Source organism: Panthera pardus, unplaced genomic scaffold, assembly GCF_024362965.1.
Source record: "Panthera pardus isolate Hobbes unplaced genomic scaffold, ASM2436296v1 HiC_scaffold_6, whole genome shotgun sequence".
NCBI classification, from domain to species: domain Eukaryota; kingdom Metazoa; phylum Chordata; class Mammalia; order Carnivora; family Felidae; genus Panthera; species Panthera pardus.
The window spans coordinates 119,635,914-119,652,662 of NW_026526991.1; the positions used below are offsets into that span (position 1 = coordinate 119,635,914).

Genomic DNA, 16,749 nt, shown 5'->3' on the forward strand with positions numbered 1-16,749 from the left:
TTTTTTATTTTTAGTTCATTTATTTTGAGAGAGAGTCAGTGAGCTCACTCTGTCAGTGCAGAGCCTGCCGCAGGGCTCAAACTCACAAACTGTGAGATTATGATCTGAGCTGAAATCGAGAGTTGCATGCTTAACTGGCCGAGCCATCCACGCGCCCGGAAATACAATTTTAAGTACATAAAACAGAAGGAAAAATAAAACGTATCAAATATATGAAACACAGCTAAAGCAGTGCTGAGAAGGAAATATAGCCCTAAATGCTTACAGTAGAGAAGAGGAGGGTCTCAAATCAAGAACTGAAGTGTCTACCGCAAGAAATTAGAAACAGAGGAGCAAAATAAACCCAAATCAACCAGAAAGGAAGTAAATAATAATGATAATAGTGCTCTCTCTCTCTCGATCTCTCTCGATCTCCCTCAATCTCTCTCGATCTCTCTGTCTCTGACTCCTTCCCCACCCACCCAACGCTTCACTTCACGTGCACACACTGATGAAAGGCCAAGTGAGCATACTGGGAGAAAACGGCAGTCTGTAATCTCACTAACCACCAAATCTGCTGGCATCTTGACCTTGAACTTCCCAGCCTCCAGAACCGTGACAAATAAACGTTTGCTCTTTAGGCCACCCAATCTGTGGTATTTTGTCATACCAGCCTGAGTATATTCAGATAGGACAGAGTCCAATTTATCAATCTTTCCTTTCATGAATTGTGCTTTGGGTATCATGTCTAAGAACTCTTTGCTTAGCCCTAGATCCCAAAGATTTTTCTCTTTTTTTTTTTTTTTCTAAAAGTTTATGGTTTTATATTTTACATTTCGGTCTATGATCCATTTTGCGTTACTCTTTGTGTAAGATGCAAGGTTTACATGAGGTTCATTTTTGGTGGCTACCGATGTCCGATTGCTCCTGCCCTAAATGTTGAAAAGGCTATTCTTCTTCCAAGGAACTGGTGTTGCACTTCTGTCAAAAATCAGTGAAAATATTTGCGTGGATCTATCTCTGGATTTACTGTTCAGTTCCATTGATTTATGGGTCTAGTCCTCTACGAGTACCACAGATCTTTGATTACTGCAGCTATATAATAAATCTTAATATCAGGCAAAGTGAGTCCTTCTAATTTATTCTTCTTTTTCAAGATCGTTTTAACTATTCTAGGGCCTTACCTCTAGGATAAAATTGTCTATGTCTGCAAAAAACCTAGCTGGGATTTTGATAGAAATGCATTAAGCTGGAGATCAATCTGGGGGAGAATTGACATTATGTAGTACATTGAGTTGTCTAATCCGTGAACACAGTATGTCTCTATTTATTTGAGTCTTTGAGTTTTTTCATCAGCATTTTATAATTATCAGCATACAGAATGTATGAATGGTTAGATTTATATCTACTTATGTTTCCTTTGGAGCAGTTGCAAATTGTGTTGCATTTTTAATTTTTGTTTCCATATGCCCATTTATTTAGGCCTTCTCTAATTTTGTCAGCAGTATGTTAATTTCACTGTAGGGGTTTTGCACACCTTTTGTTAAATTTATTCCATAGTATTTTATCGTTTTTAATACACTTGGAAATGGAATTGGTTTTAGGTTTTATTTCCACTTGTTTGGTACTGGTCTATAAAAATACAACTTATTTTATATTAACTTTGTATTCTGCACCTTGTTAGATTCACTTGATTGTTACAATAATAATTTCATAGATTTCTTCAAATGTAAACAGTCTGCAGGTTCTTGATATGTAAGCAATCAGGTCTTCTGTAAACGGAGACAGTTTTATCTATTTGTTTCTGATCTTTGTACCTTTTATAACAATGGCTAGGACTTACAATAGAGTGTTGTGTAACAGTGGTGAGAAGAAGCATTCTTGTCTCATTCCGAGGCTTAGGGCATACTTTATTGTGTCATCATTAAGTATGATTTAGCCATAAGGTTTTTATGGCAGCCATTTGTCAGGTTGAGGAAGTTCCCTTTTATTCCTCGGTTTCTGAGAGTTTCTTTCATGAATGGCTGTTGAATTTTGTCAAATGCTTTTTTCCACAGCTATTGAAATGATGATATATTTTTTCCCTTGTCCTGTAATGTGGCGAAATACCTGGGTTTTTGAACGTTGAAGCGATTTTGCATTCCTGAGATAAACCCCTCTTTGTCATGACGTTTTAGACCTTGTATATGCTACTGCATTCAATTTGCTGAGGACTCTGAATCTATGCTCATAAGGGACATTGGTCTCTAAATTTTCTTTCTTTCTCTGGGTGTGTGTTTTGAGTTACAGTTATGCAGCCTTCATAAAATGAATTTAGAAATATGTCTTCTCTGTCTTCTGAAAACAATTTTGGCGGTGTTGGTAAAGATTTGTCATTTCTTTCTTAAATGTTTGGTAGAATTCACCAGTGAAACTATCTGAGCCTAGAGTTTTCTTTATGTAAAAGTTTTTGATAATGGTTTTATTTTCTTGAATAGCTTACAGCTATTCACGTTTTTTATTTCATTTTCTGTTTTGTTATGTTGTGTTATTCAATTTGTTCACTTCATTTAATTACGTATTTGTTGGTATGAGGTTTTGCATAACATTCTCTTATTATCCTTCTAATATCTATAGGATCTGAAATAATGAATCCTCTTTCATTCCTGATATTAGTAAATTATGTTTTTGATCAGTCCAATTGGGGGTTTATCAATTTTGCTGATCATTTCAAGAAATTAATTTTGGCTCTAACTTCTCTATTTTTTTCTTTTTATTTCATTGATATCTGCTCTGACCTCTGTCCTTTTTCCAACTCTATTTCCTTGTTGTTTACTTTGCTCTTCTTGTTTCAAATTTTAAAAAACTGTTTATTTATTATTGAGAGAGAGAGACAGAGCACAAGTGAGGGAGGACCAGAGAGAGAGGGAGACAGAATCCAAAGCAGGCTCCAGGCTCTGAGCTGTCAGCACAGAGCCTGATGAGGGACTCAAGCTTGTGAACCTCCAGATCATGACGTGAGCCGAAGTTAAACACCCAACACACTGAGCCCACTAGGCACCCCGCTCTTGCTTTTTTTTTAAGTTTATTTATTTCTTTTTGAGAGAGAGAGAGAGCATGCAAGTGGGAGAGGGGCAGAGAGAGAGGAAGAGAGAGAATCCCAAGCAGGCTCCACACTATCAGCCAGAGTCCAGGGAGGAGCTTGATCTCATGAACTGTGAGATCATGACCTGAGCCGAAATCCAGAGTTGGATGCTTAGCTGACTGAGCCACCCTGGCGCCCCCCGCTCTTCTCTTTTGACCTTCCCAGGGTGGAACTTTAGGTAATTGATCTCCGGCTTTTTATTATTTTTAATATGAGCATTTAAAGCGATTAATTTACCCCTGAGCAGCTTTCCACACGTTTTGATATCCTGTATTGTTACTCAGTGTAGAAAATTTTCTAATTTCTGGTTTCCTTTGTGATTTAGAACTGTGTTGTTTATCTTTTTTGTTATTGATTTCTAGTTTAGTTCCATTGTGATCAGAGAACATTCTCCGTATGATTTGAATTTTTATCAGTCTGTTGGCAGTTCTTTCATGGCCAAAAAGCACAGAGTCTATCATGGGACTGTACCATATATACTTGAAAATGATTTATCTTCTGCCAAGTTGATGGGTGGTATTCCAACCTCTTTGTGTGTTTGTATTTAAAGTGCTTATGTAATAGACAGAAAAAATTGGTTCTTGATTTTTTAAATTTTTTTTTTTAACCTTTATTTATTTTTGAGACAGAGAGAGACAGAGCATGAATGGGGGAGGGGCAGAGAGAGAGGGAGACACAGAATCGGAAGCAGGCTCCAGGCTCTGAGCCGTCAGCCCAGAGCCCGACGCGGGGCTCGAACCCACCGACCGCGAGATCGTGACCTGAGCTGAAGTCGGGCGCTTAACCGACTGAGCCACCCAGGCGCCCCGGTTCTTGACTTTTTTACACATTCCAGCCATTTCAGCATTTTAACCAGATTGCTTAGTCTATCAACATTCAGTGTGATTATTGATAGGGGTGGATTAGGTTCTACCATTTTATTACTTGTTTTCTACATGTGCCCTCTGGGTTTTGCATTGTCATTTTTCTTCTGTTCCTTTGTTGATTGATTGGTTTTTACCTTTCTTTTCATATGTTTTAGAATCCCATTTTACTTTATCTGTTATCATTTTGGCTTTTCGCCTACCTTTCAGTGGTTACTCTGGCAATTATAATTTACATCCTTAACTTGTTGCCGTTTGGCTTAAAGTTAATTTAGGGCCATTTCGTGTAATATATAGTACACCTGAAATACGTGGGTTTGTTTATATAGATTTATTTCTCCATTCTTCAAGTGAAAGTTGTTCTATGTATTCTATTTATATCACAATTACAGTTTTTGCCTTACTTTTTTAAAGTTTTATTTGTGTATTTATGTAATCTGTATACCCAACGAGGGGCTTGAATTCACAGTCAGCAGTTGAACATTCTACCTACTGAGCCAGCCAGGTGCCCCTATAATTTTTGCTTTATTATTTTATTTTCTTACAATTTTTGCTTTCAACAGTTGCATGTATTTGAAAGAAATGAAAACAAAATACTCTTACCTATTTACCATTTCTGATGATCTGCTTTCCTTCCTAAAGATTGGAGGCTGTCCCTGGGATCAATTTTCTTCGGTCTGAGGAGATTCCTTTAGCGTTTCTCATAGATCAGGACCGTGGTGGTGCCGTCCCTCTGTTTTTTTGTCTTTTTAATGTTTGTTGTTGAGAGAGAGACAGAGAGAGAGAGAGAGAGAGAGAGAGACAGAGGGTGAGCGACAGAGGGGGAGGGGCAAAGAGAGACACACACACGGAATCCGAAGCAGGCTCCAGGCTCTGAGCTGTCAACACAGAGCCCAACGTGGGGCTCGAGCCCACGAACCAGGAGATCATGACCTGCCCTGAAGCCCAACACATAAGTGACTGAGCCGCCCAGGTGTCCCTCCTTTGCCGTCGACCTCGAAAGATACTTTCTCTCAGCACAGAATCCCGAGTCGACAGTGTTGGCTTCTCTTTCATTCTTTTAGCACTTTAGAGACGTCATCCCACTAGTTTTTCAGCTACCGTCCAAGTGTCAGTCTGTTAACAGGCTTTTCCTTGAGAATAGATCAACCACACACCCTTGTTGTGTGGCGCATTTGGGGATTTTAAGGACATTATGAATGTTCTATGCCATTTTTAAGAATCAAGCAATGAGTATCGCTTCTCGGCCTTTTGGCTAAGATCAAGTGAAGAATCAAGCAATGAGTGGCTCACTCGGTTGAGCGTCCAGCTTCGGCTCAGGTCATGATCTCACGGTTTGTGAGTTGGGGCCCCGCATCGGGCTCGCTGCTGTCAGCGCAGAGCCCTCTTGGGATCCTCTGTCCCCCTCTCTGCCCCTCCTCTGCTTATGCTCTGTATCAGAAAAAAAAAAAAAAAAAAACATAAAGAAATAAATTTTGAAAAGCAGGCAGGGGCGCCTGGATGGCTCAGTCGGTTAAGCGGCCAACTTCGGCTCAGGTCATGATCTCGCGGTCCGTGAGTTCGAGCCCCGCGTCGGGCTCTGTGCTGTCAGCTCGGAGCCTGGAGCCTGTTTCAGATTCTGTGTCTCCCTCTCTCTGACCCTCCCCTGTTCATGCTCTGTCTCTCCCTGTCTCAAAAATAAATTAAAAAAAAAAAAAAAAAGTTAAAAAAAATTTAAAAAAAATTTTAAAAAGCAGGCAATGAACTTGGTTGCAATCAAACTGCAGCCGCGTGTCGCAGGCGGTGGGTGGCGACATCGCCACCAATCCTAATTCCATCCTCAAGGCTTCCCTTCGCTGCAGGCATCGCCCAGGCATCAGCTAGAGATTAGGCAAAATTTACGCACACGGTTTGGGGCCGTGCAGTCTGACTTTCCTCGGGGCCTCCTTGCCTTGGGCCTTTCGTTGGCTATGGCTGTCCTGAACTCTGTCCTCAGCAATCCCCAAAAGGCTGCGGGTTTCCCCTCAGTTTTAGTTACTCCCCCCGCCAGCCAGACCGGGCACCGCTCTCAAGTTTAAAGCCATTGTCTTCAAGTAATTGCTTTCGTATACTTTTCTCCAGAGTTTATAGCTGTCATCTGCGGGAGGGTTGGTTTCACAGCAGTTACTCGGCCGTGACCAGAAGCGTAGCCCCCACCTAATTACGCCTTCATAATGTGAATATTATCATGTCACACACATACACCCCCACACACTTAAAGTCATTCAGTGGTGCCCTCCTGCGTTTGAAATAAAATCCAAGCTTGGCGTGTTCTCCTTGATCTCAGCACACCTGCCCAGTTCTCCCCAAATGCAGCGCTCCATGGACACCAGTTACCATCCCCCCAGACCTCAAGAGTTCATGACACAGACCTGTCTTCGGTTGAATTCTGCTCTATCTGTAGGTGACAACTACTTTTGAAACTCCATTGTAGTTGATGAGACGCTAGTGAGATGATCGGCTAGAGGTATTTCTCATTTTTCATAAGATTAGCCAGAATTAGAATCGCTGGCATTGGGGCGCCCGGGTGGCTCAGTCGGTTAAGTGTCTGACTTCAGCTCGGGTCATGATCTCGCGGTTCGTGGGTTCGAGCCCCGCGTCGGGCTGTGTGCTGACAGCTCAGAGCCTGGAACCTGCTTCGGATCCTGTGTCTCCCTCTCTCTCTGTTCCTCCCCTGCTCACGCTCTGTCTCTCAACAATAAATAAATGTTAAAAAAAATTTTTTTTTTAAATCACTGGCATTACTCATAAATTAATATGAAGAAAGCTTAATATGATTGACGCATGCATTAATGATATATTATTTGCCCCTTGCAACAACACAGATGGATCTGAAGGAAATTATACAAAGTGATGTGAATCAGAGAAAGACAAATACTGTATCACCTTACTTATAGGTGGAATCTAAAAACAAACCTGAGAAAATGAACTTAGAAATGCCAGAGGGTAGGGTGGGACGTGGGTGAAATGGGTGAAGGTGGTCAAAAAGGGCAAATTTCCAGTTATGAGATAAAAAGCGGTCATAGGAGCATCACGTGCAACATGGTGACTATGGTTAATAAGACTGTATAGTATATTTGAAAGTTGCTAAGAGAGTAAATCCTAAATGTTCTCGCCACAAGAAAAAAATGTAACTGTGTGGTGATGGATGTTTTAACTACATTTATTGTGGTGATCATGTTGCAATAGAAGCAAATTTTGAATTATTACGTTGCAGACCCAAAACTAATATAGCGTTATATGTCAGTTATATCTCAATGATACGTATGATAAAAAGCCTTTTATGCCTGGAACCTAGAATTGATTCTTTAAATCAAAATTTCATCATTATATGATCGAAGTCTGGCTATTGAATTATCTGAAATTTCTTTGCAAATTTTATAAGACCTGGGATTTATAGCTATCGTAAAAATATATGAAACAAATTATTACCACAAAAGCAAACAATATATATTTCTCTATAGTCTCTATTATGCTTAAAGCAATGAACAAATGCTAATGACTTTAAACATTTACAATTTTATTTCTTTCTGTTCACCTCTTTTAAGTGTTTTTTTTCTGGGTACAAATTTATCCTCTAATTCATATTCAACATTATAACCTTACATCCTCATCATAGTTTTAGCAGTCAAGGGGTCTACAATTCTATTCTTTCATTGCTTGAGGAAGTCTTCTAGAAAATTCTTTTGAATCTTTGCAAATGATAACAAATGATACGGGCCTTCCATTTCACAGATTAATAAACAGAAGGAGGACATGGAAACAAGGAAGAGGATTGAGAGCCTAAGCGTCAAGGTTTGCATTTAACTTTAAGTTCTTTTTTTGTCTTTTATTCTGTGTGTGTCTCATTTTGGCATCTGGGTTGAAGAATGCCTGCATACCGTACCGAGACTTTTCACTTTCCAAGATCTGAGTCTGAAGGAGAAAATGCTTAAAAGTGTGTATGGGAGGAGCGTCTGGGTGGCTCAGTCGGTTAAGTGTCTGACTTTGGCTCAGGTCATGATCTCATGGTTCGTGGGTTCGAGCCCCGCGTCGGGCTCCACGCTGACCGTGTGGAGCCTGCTTGGGAATCTGTGTCTCCCTCTCTCTCTGCCCTCCTTCACTTGTGCTTTCTCTCTCTCAAAATAAATAAATAAACTTAAAAAAAAAAAAAAAGTGTGGGTGGGAAACCAGCAGCCGGAAGGCTGAGATCAGTGAGAGGAGTGTAAGCTGACAAGAAGGCAAACCTGGGGGCGCCTGGGCAGCTCAGTCGGTTGGGCTTCCAACTTTGGCTCGGGTCATGATCTCGCGGTCCGTGAGTTCGGGCCCCGCTCTGTGCTGACAGCTCGGAGCCTGGAGCCTGCTTCTGGTTCTGTGCCTCCCTCTCTGTCTGCCCCTCCCCTGCTCATGCCCTGTCTCTTCAGACTCCTGCCCCTTCCCTCCTACCTTCTCTTCCCCGAGCTCCCTACAAATCCAATACAGACCTCAAGCTGTCACTGCACCCCACTCCTCACCCCGCCCCCGCCTTTCCAGCTGCTTCCAGGAAACACTGAATTTGTTGGTATGTTTTTCTTAGTACAGCAGCATCAGGGGGAGGAGTGGAAAAACAGACCCAGCCTGCAAATTAAATCAGGCCAACGGGGAGTGTGGGACCGGGGAAAAGGAACAGATCCATTCCCTTTGGGACTGAACACTTTAGCCTGAAATGCCCGCTCAAGGGAGGAAAAGAAAGAGACGTGAATCGGAGGCGTGAAGCAAGAATAACAAAGTTGGTTGTTTTTGTGTGCCAGAGCTGGAGAACACTCAAGGAGAAAGAAACCTCTTTGTCTCTGTGGTCCTCACAACCCAGGATTCCATCCAGGCCTGGAACCATTTCAAGGGCACGCTCGCCCTCCAGTTTAGCGCCTGTTAAGACCAAGAAAGTCAAGACTCCGAAGAAATCTGCCAAGGAAGAACAGCCTGTGGTAAGAACTTCTCATACGACCACACGCCATGACACTTTGGTCCACAAAGGGCCGCCGTTCTGCGGGCACTATAGCGACCTCACGGCCAGCATCAGCAAGGCGACGGGTCTCACCCGCCGGGTCCCCTACTCTCTGTGCGTGCAGCTGGGCAGGGCTCTGTCTGCTCTTCTGTGCACCAAGGTGTCCTTGTTGGACCCCTTGACTGCCCAAGAGGATGCCACCCTTGTCCCCAGGTTGGTGGTTTATTAGCTTCGTCACTAAGGCTTAGTGGGTCTCTATTAAATTAGCAAGGATAGAAAAGTCACATCCAAAGCACGTTCTAGGGGGTATAATTTCTAACTCATTACTGCCCGATATCTGTCAAAAGCTTACTGAAAATTCCCTGAATTTTCAGGGCATGAAGGCTACACAGTCCATTTGCTCATAGTATTCTAATTAACGTTTGTTTATTTTTGAGAGACAGAGCGCAAGCAGGGGAGGGGCAGAGAGAGAGAGGGAGACACAGAATCCCAAGCAGGCCCCAGGCTCCAAGCTGTGGGTGCAGAGCCGGACTCGGGGCTCGAACCCACGGACTGCTAGATCACGACCTGAGCAGAAGTCGGACGCTCAACCCTCAACCGACTGAGCCCCCCGGGCTCCCCTATTCGCTCATAGTATTCTATTTTTTTTTTTTTCCCCATCCCCCCTCCCCCCGCTCATAGTATTCTAAATTGACAGCTGGATTAACTCACACCGTCAGGGACATGCACGCATGAAATATACGCTCTTCCTGTCCTAATCCGCCAGACCGCCACCAATCAGAGTTGCTTTTACCGGGCCTGCCGCGGTACCGCTGGTCCGTACAAGAGACCATGTTAGGAAGTAGCTTTGTGATGTGCAACCCACCCTGTCGGCTTCTTGTGCGGGCACTGAGGAGACACTCCTCCCCCCATCTCAGGAGCCCCACCTTCCTATGATCCTGAAGGGACCTTTCTGCTGTGAGTCATGGGGATCGTAATTCTCCCAGCAGTGACCCAGCCCGGGGGCACTGTGAATGGTATGACTAGTCAAAACTCTTTTTCCATGTGGAGTTTTTAGAAAGCTTAGAAGCCGGTTGGCGATAGGCACAGGCAACGCGCAGCACTTCCCAAACTCTCCTTTCTGCGCGTTCCCCTGCTCTTCCTCCTTCCCCCACAGGGGGCAGAATCTGCTTCCCCAACGCTGGGGACCCGGAGGAGCAAAGCCGATTCTTGCTCCGGGGGCTCATCCGTATTCTAAATGCAGAGGTGCAGGCCTCTCGTGCCGACTCACCAGCCAGATGGCTCCCTGTTCCTCCCGAGCAGAGGAGTAAGCATGCGGGTGGAGGGAAAGAGTCACTCCCCCCGGAGCTGAGACAGATACTCTCCTCTGAAAGCACCACCACTGGGCACAAAGTTAGGAAGCGTGCACAACTGGAAAGCAGTGTAATTTCCGACGGAGGAGAATCACTATTTGGGGGGACATTTGGTGCATGGCTGACCAGCGCCTGGGTTCTAGAAGCAAGATGTTTAGAATCCAGTACTTGGGAAGTTTTTGGTTTTTTGTTTGCTTTATTTGTTTGTATGTGTTTTGATTTTGTTTTGTTTTGATTTGGGGGGTTGTGTGTGTGTGTGTGTGTGTGTGTGCAAAAAACAAAATGAAAAACCCACCCCCTGGTGTGAGTGTGCAGTGTGGCTGGCTGACCCGAATGGATAGAGCAGCCAGACTGGATGGAGGGATTCTAGCCCAAGCCTGGGATTCGGGGAGCCTATGGCCGAGGCAGTGTCCTGTTTCAGAAGGCGCCATCAACCGCCGTGATGGTGTCAGTCCCCTTGGCGATTGTGGCTGAGGAGAGTCCGGGTCTGAGGCTCTGAGCAGATGGCAGGACTGCAGAGCAAGGTCGGTGACTGGGACAGAGCAACCGAGTCTCTAATCTCGCGATCACAGCCCCTGGGAGAGCTGCCCCATCCCTGCAGCAAGCCCAAGGCCCTAACTAAGTCCTGCAATTGCAGATTAGAAACTCCAGTGTGCTCAGTTTACAGATAGAAATTGAGAGGTCATAGAAATATGACCTCAAGGTCATAGCCATGAGGGGCAGAAACAACCAGTTGGTCTCACCCATAGAAAATACACTGTAAAGGAGAGACAAAGGCAGACAGGATCTCACAGAGGTATCGTTCAATGAGATGTTCTGTTAGGGTCACAGTCTTTCCTTCTGACTAGAATGATTGTTGTTTTGATGTGGCCAAAGCCTAACTGTGTGCCTTGTCAGCTGGAGAGACTCAGAAGTTAATGTTTAAACAGCAAGTAAAAATGAGACCGGAGCGGGGGATGGGGGGAGATGACGTAAGCTAGTGTTTGTATGTTTATATGAATTGGCTGGATTGTAAAGTGAAATATATTTTTCTAGTTCACCAGTACGTCTATTACATGCACTTCTGTTGTTAATATTTTTATCGCAAGTGCTCCTTTATATCACCTTTCCACGTGGTATATTCCCCACTTGAGATTAACTTTACGTATCATGCACACCGGTTATAATTTCCCTCTTTTTCTCTTTTAAATATTTTATGAGACCGGACTCCTTAAAACTTTCAAAAGAGAACGAAAATTGTTTGAAATTAAAAAATGAAAAAGAAGCCCAGCCGGCTGGATTTCTTAAAAATCGCCTCTAAAGGGTTTTGTAACATTTACCGCATGGAAAAGCCCAAAGAGAGAGCTTGCTGAAGGAACTTTTTTACATCAGTCACTTATCTTATCTAATTAATCATACTTATTTTTTTGAAATCTGTGTCATTCGGTGGGAACGGTGCACATGCTTCACACAGAGGAGGACACAGTGATAAACTGAGTGTTTAGCCAGTCTGAAAAGCATGATACGAACATTGCTGTTTGATTTCTATTTATGAAAGATTTCACAATATCAAATTTGTATTTGGACAGTGTTTTGTGTAAAGTTTAGTTTTTGATATCCGTAAAACATTGCAAATACTCAGGTTTCACATAACAAGGTTAGATTGGCTTCCCAGGGTTTTTGCCTGCCCCCCCTCCCCTGCCGCCCCCCTCCCTCCCCCCGGGTAATTAGTTAATTAAGGTTGCACCCAGTCAATGATTCCCTGGAAGACTTCTGAGCTTCCACGGGGTAACCTGGTCTGTGCTCATGGAACATATGGTGTGTGCTCCGATCCGCAGAAAGCATCAGGACCTTCTGTGTGGGAAATGGGACACGGACAAAGTCAATCCTGTTCCCATTCTTAAAGTTCACTCAATACAAAGCAATTTGTACCGCACAAAGGACTTCAACAAAAAGTCGAGAACGTTTTTCTTTTCCCATTTAGACATTGTGGGGTAAAATGGTTTTTGCAACGGTTTTGCAAATTATGACCATATGCACCCTGCACGCTGGTTAATTTACTAAAAAAATATTATTATAGGGTACAGAATGATTGTTATATAGTATTATAGGCTAGGTAGGTGAGGGAAAAATCTTTCTGAAGTTGACCATTGCTCTCTCATGCCACTCTTTTATTTGATTAAATTGCACATGAAGTTTAATTAATTTTTTTAATGTTTATTTATATTTGAGAGAGAGACAGAGACAGAGAAAGAGAGGGACAGTGTGTGAGCGGGGGAGGGGCAGAGAGAGAGAGAGAGGGAGACAGAATCTGAAGCAGGCTCCGGGCTCTGAGCTCTCTCAGCACAGAACCTGACTGCGGGGCTCGAACTCAGGTGCCAGCGAGGTCATGACCTAAGCCGAAGTAACGACTGAGCCACCCAGGCGCCCCACGCATGAAGTTTAAAATCAACATCCTCAGGGACGACGAAAATAATCTAATCTGTTTATTGTTTCATTATTTCATTCTTTTCCCCTTTGGCTTCCTTTGCTAGAGCGGTTCTGCCCAGCAAGGCGGGAAGGCCTGCATTTTGCTCGCTGTGGAGCTGGCCGCCTGGGCGGCGGTGTTAACGCAGAGGTGGGGTGATTCTGCGCATGTGCGTGCTCTTCAGAGGCTTGTCAAGCAATAGTCACCGTATTTGGGTAGATTAGGTTGACCCAAGAGAATTTGCCTCATCGTACCAGATCTTTCTCTCCTAATATAACTTTAAAAGGAGAAGATTACAGAAGTCATACCTTACACCTTTTTTATTTCAAAATCAAATTTCTCACGTGCCACTAAAATGAATTCATCCTTGGATTCTCTCTCCGAGACCGAAGTTGGCAAGCTGAGCGATATTATACTCAGAGTTCAACCGAAAGGTGGCTTTTACTTTCTACATCGTCTTATTCTGAGTAGTTCGATGGTAAATTAAATACATACTTTCAGGACATTTGGAACAGAAAATAATATTCATTATCCGTGGCAGGAATGAAAAATGCTTTTTGTTAAGAATCGCATAATGGATTTGCCTTGCCTTTTCGTTTATTTTTGGGGGGACCAATGATAGTATTTTCTTTGTAGGGCTTATGATATTTTAGAATAGCTTAGGTAAGGACCCAAGATGTTGCTGTGGGAATCAGGAAAAGATAGATTTGAGATTTGTATCGATATCTATACTCCCCTAGGCACGCTCGGCCAGGGGCAGTTGCTAGGTCCCATAATATCACCTTGGTGGTAACAGAAGAAGTGTCATCTTGACATTCAGGAGCCCATAAGGCAGCCATCTTGCCCCTCGCTGCATGGTGCTGCTTTATTCCATTTGCTTGGATGTCAGCTGTGGGTTTCTCTCCAGTTCCCGCTGGCGGTTGAGGCCAGTCTTGAACACCAGGTCATTTAGCCAGAGTCCTGGTGCTGCCCAGACTTGGGTCTTACCCCCAGAAGACCGAACATTTGATATGCTGTCACTCATCCTAACTGCCATTATTGTACGTACCCATGCTGCTGATTGGTGCCATGAATGCTGTCATAGAACTCAGTGCTATAGGACTGCTTCAGTGTGGCTGCCGGCCAGAGTCAAGCCTGAGGTAGCTGCACCCCCACGGACACTGGCATTGGACTACTGGCCACCCTCTCTGGGTCTAACTCTGCTAACTTGTCAGTTTCTCCAGCCCTGAGCTCTTCAGGCCAGATCTCCCCCAGATCCCAGCTTTGTCCTCACACCCTGGGGATAATTTTCCAACACATCAATTTTTTTTTTTTTTCTTAAGGCATATGATTTCATGGAAGATGGTATTTAAACTTTTCTTTATTATTTAATATCCCTTTGTTTTCTTTTCCTGTAGTCTCTGCTTGTTCGTTAAAAAAGCCCTGAACTGGGGCGCCTGGGTGGCTCAGTTGGTTGAGCGTCCAACTTCGGCTCGGTCACGATCTCACAGTTTGTGGGTTCAAGCCCTGCATCAGGCTCTGTGCTGACAGCCCGGAGCCTGTTTTGGATTCTGTCTCCCTCTCTCTGCTCCTCCCCCACTTGTGCTCTGTCTCTGTCTCTCTCTGTCTCAAAAATAAACGTTAGAAAACATTTTTAAAATAAAATTAAAAAATTAAAAACCCTTGAACTTATTAAAGTTCTTTGTCTTCCCTTACTTATTCATGTAGCACATGTTACTCTTAGCTTGCATATCTGATCAACCTTAGACAACCGGTGATATTTCACTGAATTGATTTAATGCCAACCAAATCCAAAGAGTTCTTAAGGATTGTTAGCTCATGCGACTTTATTAGGGAATGAAGGCACACTTTTATTTGGGCTTTTAAAAATCTTGAAAATAGCTTGAAGATCTTCTTTACCAATCTCAATGTGGGATCCATCCCTCTGCTGAATATATGAATATACATGAATATATATGAATATACATGAATATAAATGAATATACATGAATATATATGAATATATATGAAAGTATATGAAAATATATGAAAATATAATATAATATAATATAATAAGCAGTTACATACAACATATGCCATGAAGCGTTATGGAGTTCAGTGAATCCATTGGCTACATGTATATATACGGTGAGCCCATATTCCGTTTCAGGCCACTGGAATTGATTGACATGGGCCTAGACAATCTAGAGTATAATTCTGGTTAGGATACGTAACATTTCTATTGGTTTACATTAAATAAAGCATAAACATATTTTTAAATTAATTGCCTATGTTAAGATTAGAAAGATTTTAATCTACAGTTTTAGATGTTTCCAACAACCATTGGAAGTGTTAGGAGAATAAGTATTAGGAAAGCGACAAAAAAAGATTTTGGACTGAAGCACCCAAGTAACTGATGAATAGGAGACCAATACAAAGTCACTGCAGTTTTTAGGAGCCTTTGGCCATCTCCTACCAAATCGCTTTGTCTTAGCTGTGAAGATAGTGTTTCTCAAGAGCTCTCCAAAAAGTCATTATGAAATTCATGGCTGCCCATTTACCTTGCTTCAAATGCCCCTGGAGAACCTTTCCCAATGTGTCCATCAAAAGTACAGTCCTTGGAATTCCTAACATGTTGCATCCCTCAAATATTTTGAAGTTTAATATATTTTCATGTAAAAAGGAAAAAAAAACCTGATATAATTTGTCACAGCAAGATTTGCACCTGACATCTTCACTTACACCATTTCCCCAGAGCTTTCGTTTCTTAACGTAGATCTGGTAAGTTTCTGTCTGGTATCATATTCCCTCTTCCTGAAGGACTTCATTTTGCAGTTCTTACAGTACAGGTCTGCTGGCAATGAATTCTCTGTCTCTTGATTGAGCTTCTCAAATTTGTGGTTTGATGTCTCTCATTAATCTCTGACCATTATCTCTCGTTATCTCTTTTGCCCCATCCTCTCTCCGTTCTCCTCCTGAGACTCCAGTTACACGTATGTTAGACTGATACTCTCCCACATCTCTTGAATATTCTGGTCATCAGTTTTGAGCTATTTTTTCCTCTCTGTGTTTCAATTAGGGGAATTTCCTTTGTCTTACCTTCAAATTCACTAAATTGTCTTCCTCAGCTATATTGAATCTACTGATGAGTCATCAGAGAAATTCTTCACTTTGGGTGTTGTCTTTTTCATTTCTAGTATTTCCATTTGACTCTTGTTTAATACTTATTTTTCATCTTTCTGCTGAAATTCCTTATTTATAATCATCCGTGTCGTTCACTTCTCTAGATTCTTTAACATTGTAATTATAGTTATTTTAATGTCCTCATCTGATAGTTCCAAGATCTGGGACATCTTTAAAAAAAAAATTTTTTTTTTACTGTATATTGATTTTTGAGAGAGACAGAGAGACAAAGTGTGAGGCGAGGAGGGGTAGAGAGAGAGGGAGACACAGAATCCAAAGCAGGGTCCGGACCCTGAGCTGTCAGCACGAACCGTGAGATCATGACCTGAGCCGAAGTCATATGCTTAACCAACTGAGCCACCCAGGCGCCCCCGGGGCCTTCTTTGAACCTGATTTTGTTGATTGCTTTGTCTCCTGACACTAGGTTTTCTCTTCTCCTTGCCTTTTTGTCTCGTCATTTTTGACTGACCAGCAGACATCACGTGTAGACTAGTAGAAACTGAAGTAAACAGTATTCACAGCTGGAAATGGCGTGCCTCTTCTATCAGATCGCTATTGTAAGGGACGCAGCCAGTCTAGCTAGAAGTTGAGTTGACTTGAGTTGAGTCGTGGCTGTGGTTCTTCTTCATGGACCGCACGCAGCCTTGACGTACCTCTTGGGGTGGATGTGCACTTGGGATGGGAGCCGGAGGAACAGAAGGCTTTTTTCTGAGTGATGCGCCACCCTCAACTTCAGCAGAACCTTTCTGCTTGTGCCCCAGGGTAGGTCTTTCTCTGTGCTCCTATCCTTCCCTCAGTAGTTGGCAGCTATTGCTTCCGTAAGTAACGCAGAGGGGGTTCCC

At 42.9% G+C, this 16,749-nt stretch overlaps 1 protein-coding gene across 2 annotated transcripts in view; it reads left to right on the forward strand.

The window, feature by feature from the left end:
- CUNH10orf67 (chromosome unknown C10orf67 homolog) overlaps positions 1-16,749 on the forward strand; it is a 165,367-nt gene that overhangs the window by 82,189 nt on the left and 66,429 nt on the right. For both annotated transcript variants that reach the window (XM_053895154.1, XM_053895153.1), the window contains exons 9-10: positions 7,720-7,779; positions 8,754-8,927. In XM_053895154.1, the coding sequence (XP_053751129.1) occupies positions 7,720-7,779; positions 8,754-8,927 (234 nt within the window). The remainder of the gene's footprint in view (positions 1-7,719; positions 7,780-8,753; positions 8,928-16,749) is intronic.